The sequence below is a fragment of the Lottia gigantea genome (genome assembly GCF_000327385.1).
Source record: "Lottia gigantea unplaced genomic scaffold LOTGIsca_259, whole genome shotgun sequence".
NCBI lineage: Eukaryota > Metazoa > Mollusca > Gastropoda > Lottiidae > Lottia > Lottia gigantea.
Genome location: NW_008708791.1, coordinates 73029 through 81904, shown reverse-complemented (window position 1 = coordinate 81904; position 8876 = coordinate 73029). Strand labels below are relative to the sequence as shown.

Genomic DNA, 8876 nt, shown 5'->3' with positions numbered 1-8876 from the left:
TATTTCCCAGACCAGTATAATATATAGTAAGCAGACTGAATTAATGATATTTATCATCATTTGTCCGTTGGTATAGCAAAAATTTCTTTTATTTTGTCCTTTGAAGTTTCAAATGAATCCATAGACGTGGATATAATCCTTACTGGATATATTATTCATGAATGAAGAAATGCAAAAAGTGTCAAATATGGAATGGTCATCCATTGGCCCAATCTGTTATTAGCCCCATGATATAGCACCAGAAATTCTTAACGTCAACTGGTTACCTTTATAACCGTAAAACCTGTCTCTGACGTATTTTATCACTTTTCACGAAAGTAAAATCCAATCTGACCTAACAAGTTTCTGATTCAGTTGTAAATGTGAATGAATTTGATAAAATTCAGGTACGTAGTGGGGATCAGTTCAGTCCTATCAACACAATAATGAACCAATTACTTTGACCTATTTTCCCGTGACTACATTACTGTCTCCAAACAATAATGGTGTAATTAAATTAGCTTGTGACCAAATCACTGAACAGTATTTCTTCTGTTAATATTATTGTGACTAATTAACCCTCTTACCAACTTGCCTTGTGACTAATAAATTGTCTATGACAATTTTGTCCCGTGATGAAATTATCGCGTCTTTTTGGAGTTTATTAATCTGATTGTTTACCAGACCAGTATAATATATACAAATAGCAAACAGAATCAATGATACTTATCACAATCTAATCTAATTAATCTGATTAATCCAATCTAATCTGGTGTGGCGTATATTTTCTTTTTTTTTGTCCTTTAGAGTTCCCCCAGACACAATACATTGATAAAAACATTGAACATAATGACACTATTGAGAAACTGAAAAAAATTAATACGTATCTATTTAATTCTCGATTTACGAGACGTGTTTTGTTAAACAAATTAGACCGTCCATTGACTCAATCTAACATTAGCGCACCCAAGGCGACTGAATTGCGGCTCCTTGTTTGCGACCCGTGTCGGGTTTTGAAATGGTGGTTGAGGGTAACATACTTCCCAATAGATCACTTTGGGTCAATGTATTTCAAGACGGGTGGCCTGTATGTGACGGTTGGTCAGAACAGAATAACCTTATTCTAAGCACAATTTATACCCTTTTACTTCAATTTATTGGACAGTTAGTGAGCTACCAGGAATCATTTCAAAAATGTTTTAATTGACCAGACGAGGTCCCGTTCAATACTGCATTTCAAACATCAATCAAGTACAATGTTATCGACAGAACTTACTCGTGATAATGTGAAGTGCTCTCTCAATTCAAAATAAATTCTTCTCCTACACCAATAGCTGAGGCGTATAATCCATTGGCGTCAAAAGCCATTAATTTAGAAACGTTCTTTAGGTTCTTTAAATTATCGTGTAATAACTTTTTATCAGTTTCTTTACCGTTCATGTATAATCCATTGGCGTCAAAAGCCATTAATTCAGAAACGTTCTTTAGGTTCTTCAAATTATCGTGTAATAACTTTTTATCAGTTTCTTTACCGTTCATGTAAATATCCCAAAGTTCAAACATTTCATCGGTCTCAACTTGATAATGATCCTTAATCAGTTTAAATATTTGAGATAATTTATTGCTCTTAAACCCTTGAATGTTCGCTGATACTTTTCCTCCTTTAACGGATTTTCTTATGAAACTCCTAATGAAGGGGTCTACATGAACATAAACACTCGGTCCCTTATAGAGATAATCCCAACCTTTTAGAGCTAAAGATGGAGCGGTTAACGCCGACATTGTTGTTTGATTGATTGAACATTTCTTTCATTATTTTATTAAACTTTATAACACATGCTCCTAAACAAATTGCATCTCTTTTACAATATTTTTCCCATTCTTGTTGTCTTTCATAGTAAACTAAAAACAATCAGTACATAACAGATACTATACTTCTCGCCCATCGGGCGAGTTATTTTTTCTAATTTCAGATCAGAATAAGAACAGAAGAAAACCCAATATCAAGACCCTTAATCCTAATTTCTAAATAAAGTGTCTGCTCCACCCTAGGCCTGTACATTTGGGAGAATCAAACCCTTCCTCTCCCCGAAATTTAAAAGATGTAACAACCCACTTCAAGAGTTTTTTAGTATCCCAATTATTTATTGGAATAGGTGGAGTTGAATATACTTTATCCAGTTTATTCTTATGTACATCTACGTAATGATGATATTCATCTGAAATGAAACATACTCTTATGAAATTAAAATTAGATGTTTTACTTACAGATATATTTTTTATTGATCTTGAGATTAGTAATTTATGAAAAAAAGTAGTTGAAATCATTAAATATTTAGGTAAAAAAGAGAGGAATTTTATTTTTGTTGTTTTTGTGTGCTATGGACTTGTACTTATTCTACTAACGATAAAGTAAAATTACCAATTGGATTTATGGGTTCAAGTATATTTTTTGCATAGTTCTATGCATAAGTAAATTAAATTGCATTAACGACAATGATTCTTCTTCCTCAGAAGGATTACGAATATTAACTTTAAATCTTATTCCATTAATAGGTTCTGTGTTAAGGGGAATATTGCTTTCTTTCTCCGTATACTCATTTAACTCTAATGCTCTTATAACTTTTTGGGTAGAAAGGTTAATTATTTTAGTTGTTGCTTATTCTTCGTAATCGAGAATTATAGTCATTTTTAGAAGTGGATTTTTTGTTTTACTTACAGATATATTTTTTACTTGTAGAAATATATTAGTAATTTATGAAAAAAAGTAGATGAAATCATTAAATATTTAGGTAAAACAGATAGGGTTATGGGGGTAAGATGAGAGGAATTTTATTTTTATTGTTTTTGTGTGCTATGGACTTGTACTTATACTACTCGGCTGGATTCATTTAGTTAACACTTTCAGATACGTTGAAGGTGCTAAATAGGCTTTCTATTGATCATTCGTTCCATGGTTATTCAAATGCAGATCGTCAATGTAATAGGGCGATAATTAGTAGGATTCGTAGGATCTTGACAAGGTTTTGGAATGGGTTCCATGGTAAATGCATTCCTCGAAGATGGAAGAAATACACTGTCATCCCAAATTTCACAACCTAAAGGAAGATGTTTCAGGAGCTGATAATGGATATCATCAGGGCCAAGATACAGATACTGAGAGAGAAAACTTCAATTCAGATATATAATTTTTCATTATAATATTCCTTGTTTTTCCATGTAAAATTTAACCGTTTCTTCTCTTCACGGAGTTTGACTCTCAGAAAAGATAAGAAGTTATAATTAAATCAAATGAAGTGTATTAAGGTGCACGAACACAAAAGCGGGCTATATAGCACCTGAATACGATAAAAAAAAAAGATAACAAAAAATGGTCAAAACACAACAGATATATTGAACGATGCTAGAAATTATGAACATCACAGAAACCATAAAGTGGTGATATAAACAATAATAAGAACAATATCACAGAAGAATACCAGAAAATGGTATTAAAAACAGAAATAAAAAAAAATATAACACAAAATTAAAAAAACCAAGATAGGTAAATGTACTGTTTCAAACATGCGACAATTTTCTCATAAAGAGACGGTTGCCCAAAAAACTAAAACAAAGATCCGTCACGGTAGTGCTGTGGTCTTCAAGGTTTGAGATGCATGCACTCTATCAGAACGTGTTTCATTGTCATGCGAACTTGGCAGTGTTCACAGACTCGTTGGTAAGGTGAGTATGACCAAGACGAGAGCGACACAAGGAATCGGCAGTATCTGAAAGGTTGGTGAGAGTTAGACTGATGTTTTTTAAATTACCTTTAATATTTGTTTTTTTTTTAACTCAGCACTTTGGAAATGGCATGATGATTTACATGTCAATTACAATTGCTTCGGTGCACTCATTTGCAGACTGACCACGACGCGCACATCGAATATAACTTTCAAGTGCGAGTTTCATGCCCGAAGCATTGACACTTGTAACAGGTGAAACTTCAGTTTATGATGCTTAGATACTTCATCAGGTAATCAGGGTGGATGAATAACAGAATGAATTAACAGTTGGAATTAAGTGGATGGATCAACGTTCGGGTGTCCTACGACCACTTTGAAAGAGTTAGGAGAGGAATGAGGTGAAACTTTGATGGGGATGTTAGCTAATGTAGATGATATAAATACCATTTCAGAATGAAACTTTTTGTAGATATTGGTTCACTGCATGCCCAGTCAAACCTTTTGCATTTGCAAATGAGGACAAGGATGATAAAGATCTCTCAGGGTGAAATGAATGGAAGGAAAAGGATATAAACTGTGCCAAGAATACCTTTTATTCTGTTCTGACCACCGGCTCATACTGGCCACCCGTCTAGGAATCCCAAAATGATGTATTTTGAAGTACGTTACCCTCAACCACCGAGAGTCAATTCAAAACGGTGGGGTTGGGGCGCCAATGATAGATTGGGTTAATGGACGGCCTTCCATATTTGACGCAGTATATTGACGCAACTAATTTGTTTAATGTAAGATTTCTCGTAAATCGTGTAATACAAAAATACGTATTTAATCTTTGGACTAGATGCATTATCTTCAATATGTATTCACCGATGCATTGTGTCTGGGGGAATTTCAAAGCAAAAAGAATATATACGCTTAACCAGCCGACCTAATAGATTATATTTGATAAATATCATTAATTCTATTTGCTTACTGTATATATTATAATGGTCTGGTAAACAATCAGATTAATAAATTCCAGAAAGGACGCGATAATTTCATCACGGGACAAATTTGTCACAGACAATTTATTAGTCACAATAATATTAACAGAAGAAATACACCGTTGTTCGGAGGCGGTAATCTTGTCACGGAAAATAAGTCAAAGTAATTGATTCATTATGGTGTTGATAGGAGTGAAGTGATCCCCACTACGTACCTGAATTTTACTGAATTCATCCACACTGACAACTGAAACAGAAAAAGTGTTCGGTCAGATTGGATTTTACTTTCGAGAAAAATGATAAAATGCCACAGAGACAGGTTTACGGTTATGGTAACCAATTGACGTTAATATCAGATTGGGACAATGTCCATATTTGACACTTTTCGCATTCCTTAATACATGAAAAATATATCCAGCAGGGATTAATCCACGTCTATGAATTTATTTGAAACTTCAAAGGACAAAATAAAAAGAAATTATTTGCTATACCAACCGACCTGACAGATGGATTAATTCTGTCTGCTAACTGTATATAAATTGACAGGCAAAAGAAAGTTTCCACTTTAAAAATCGTTGTATAAAAAGCAAAAAAGCTGGTACAGGCTTGAACCCGAGCAGCAAACAAATGCCTAAATGCAACGTAATCATTACCACAACGCAGATTATCGAACGCAGCTTTCGAGATTGTGCATGCATAAGAAGGTGCAAAACGCGATTTTGCGATATTGATCCAAATACACATGCACGATTTCGGCATAAATACCGAAGTTTGACAGAACAGGCATTCAGTAAAGGAAAAAAACCACCAAAAGTATGCCAAGACTTACGCAAGCGCATCGGTATGGCCAATATGGGGGCTTCTTAACGACAGATAGCTAAAACCTTCAACTGCCCCCAGACCATCATCAGCAATTTGATAATAAGGCCCCAACAGACAGGACAGACCCAAGACCGACCAAGATCGTGAAGACCGAAGGTGACAACACCGGTCGACTACCGCTACAACCGCTACATGAGGATTCATCTTCGAAACAGATGGGTGACGGCCGCTTCACTAGGTCATATCATCAGCAGACGAAGAATCCTTCGAAGACTTCGTTCAGTTGCCTACCGATCCTTCCGTAGAATGGCGTTGACCGTCTACATCGTCAACGCAGACTGCAGTGGGCACGAACTGTACGCAGGGACGTGACCGGATGAGGGTGCTCTTTACGGATGAAAGTCGGTTCTGTCTGTTCGGGAACGATGGCAGGATTCAAGTTGTTCGACGAAGGGAAAGGCGACTGGTGCCAAACTGCATCACAGAAGTTCAACCGTTTGGAGGTGGAGGCCAGATTACAACACGGCTGGTTATCATTCGAGGGAATCTGAATGCTCAGCGATATATTGATGAATTGTTGAGACCTGTTGAGGTGCCTTTTATTCAACAACGGCCAAGAGGATTAATTTTACAACAAGACAACGCAAGGCCTCATACTGTCCGAATTGTTCAAGACTAAATGAACAATACCAACGTCGAAGTATTGGCCTGACCACCTTGCTCTCCAGACATGAACCCCATTGGACATCTCTGGGATCATCTAGGTCGCCAGCTGCGACAAATATACCTCCTCCAGTGAACCGACAGGAACAGGAACAGACTCTATTGAACTTATGGAACAGGATTCCTGTTGACGTTATTCGCCGCCTGACGACGTCAATGAGGAGGCGTGTGTTTGTGTGCGTGTTTGCCCAGGGTGGCCACACTCGTTATTGATGATGTTTTGCCTGACGGAATAAACTCTTTATGCACTTTGCAATGAACTCTGGTTTGTGTAATTTTTAATTTTGACCCCTTGACTCTTCCTTTGTGTATTGTGGAGAATTGAATATCGGTATTACAATGCATCACGTCACTCATGTCCGTCCACAATTGCTGGTAAACACTCTAGAAGGCACAATTCTTGACCCAAGAATGAACATGAATGAAAAAATTAGAAATGTTAAGTATCAGTATCTTCTTATCAGCTTAATATCTGATACTTCGATATTAAACTGATTTTTGTAACTAGATGAGGTGCATTCCTCCTTCTACGAGCTTACTACGAGCATGTGTCTCACACCTCCCAAAAGTAGGCAATTGCCGTGTGCCCCCGCATCAGGTTGTGTTATTGACTAGTCGTTTGGAATCGTTTTAGAATATATCTCCGACACGGATACTGGGCTTTCGGTCTAAAGGTTGTTTCGTCTGAGAGTGAGTACTATAATCACGATGGGAAAATAATATTTGCTACAAGGAAAATTCACAAATTTCGATAGATTACCTCATACCTCTGCCAACTGTGGTAAGGACGTGTTAATAATTTTGCAGGGTAGATCGCCCATAATTTGTTTAAATTTCTTTAAAGCAGGACATATGATGAAGGAGTGTCCTATGGGCAAGGTGCTTTCTGTTCCCTCATATGCTAATGTGGCAGCAGGGTCATCACTTACTCGACTTTATGGCAAGATAGCCGACAGTAAAAGTTATTCTCTCTGACCGCTCTTAATTTCCCTGTTCTATAATCAACTTTATGGATTAAAAGTTAAAACTTTTATTTAACTTTCCCTTGGACCAGTTTACCCTCTACTGTGAAGTACTGTCAACCGATTACATGCTAGAAAGTACCTGTCCATATGAAAAACCTGGATATTGCCAAAACAAAAGCCGCAGCAATACTGGAGCACACCTCACTGTTCAGAATCGTACGTATAAGACATACAACCCATACCTTCTGTTATTTTTTTATAAATGGTAGTAGAATTATTATCCGATACGACCGTCAACACAGACCGGAGAAGAAGTGTTACCAGTGTCATGACCGGAACACTTCTTTACTTTGGAAACCTAGGAGATTGATCCAGAACCAAATCAAAATGATATATCATTTTCAAAAATCTAATGAAAAATCATGGGATTAGATCATAATCTTAATCCTGGTACTCTAATCAGATCAAAAAGTCCATTCACAAAGGGTGACATTCACAATCTGGAAATATACAAAATCGTCGAAACTAAACACTCTTGTAGCAAAGAAATTAACTAACTTAACACAAATGGAAAATTAATCACAACACCCAAAGATATATGACAAACAACTAAAGAGTACTATGCATATCTATACAAGTCACAGAACATATCACCATTGATTCATACATAAATGCTATACCCTTCACCTTAGTTGTGATATACTTGACAGTCATATAAAATGATATGTGCTTCGGACTAAATTACATACTTACCTTGTGGTCTAAATCATACAAGAGTTATTTCCCTTAAATGAATCTTTAGTTGCAAAAGTTAGTTTTAATAAATATGTGAACAATGATGGTTGATCAAATACCCGAATCTTACATTAGTCCAAATCAGCCGGTACTCTATATATCGCTATTGTTCCGGTGGTTAGGGCTGGACATTTTATGTTCCGACGGCCGAATAAGTCCCCCAAGGGTTTATTAGTTATGATAGGGATATCTTGAGATAGCATACTGTCATTTGTCAGAAGTTTAGAAAATGGATCGATTAAAATCACTCTGATGCGAGTGGATATAAATTGAGATATTTTCATAGACTGATTGCAATGCAAATGGCTGCCCGGAAATAGTTTTCTGTGGCGGCTTGTTTACATCTAAAATTCATATTTTATAAGTTATATAGGATCCAAACAGTCAAGGGAGCCATCTTGATAGAAATATTTAGATATTTCTTTTTCATAATTTTTTTTATTATTATTATTATTTTTTATTTTTTTTTATTTTTTATTTTTTTTTTTATATATACAATTTTTTTTATATTATATTTACAAGTACGTATTTCGCATATGTAAATTTTTTTTTTTCGTTCTCTTTTTCGCCCATATGTTTAAAATTCTTCAAAGCAGGACATATGAGGAAGGTGCTTTCTGTTCCCTCATATGCTAATGTGGCAGCAGGGTCATCACTTACTCGACTTTATGGCTGACAGTGAAAGTCATGCTCTCTGATCTCTCTTCTCCTCCTATTGTGTCAACAGGAGAAATGAAGTTGTTTTGTGTCGCTCTCGTCTTGGACATACTCACCTTACCAACTGTTATCTGCTCAACTAAGCCAGAGCCTCAACCAGTCTCTGAGCACTGCCAGATCCGCCTGACAGTGAAACACATTCTGATTGAGTGTAAGCATCTCAAACC

General features: G+C 36.1%; 1 protein-coding gene across 1 annotated transcript; it reads right to left on the bottom strand.

The window, feature by feature from the left end:
- Positions 1 to 1278: 1278 nt before the first annotated feature.
- LOTGIDRAFT_175254 (hypothetical protein) lies at positions 1279 to 1761 on the bottom strand (the record flags this gene model as incomplete). The annotated part of the gene is made up of 1 exon (XM_009055886.1): positions 1279 to 1761. The coding sequence occupies one exon, from the start codon at positions 1759 to 1761 to the stop codon at positions 1279 to 1281; it is 483 nt and encodes a 160-aa protein (XP_009054134.1).
- Positions 1762 to 8876: the final 7115 nt, after the last annotated feature.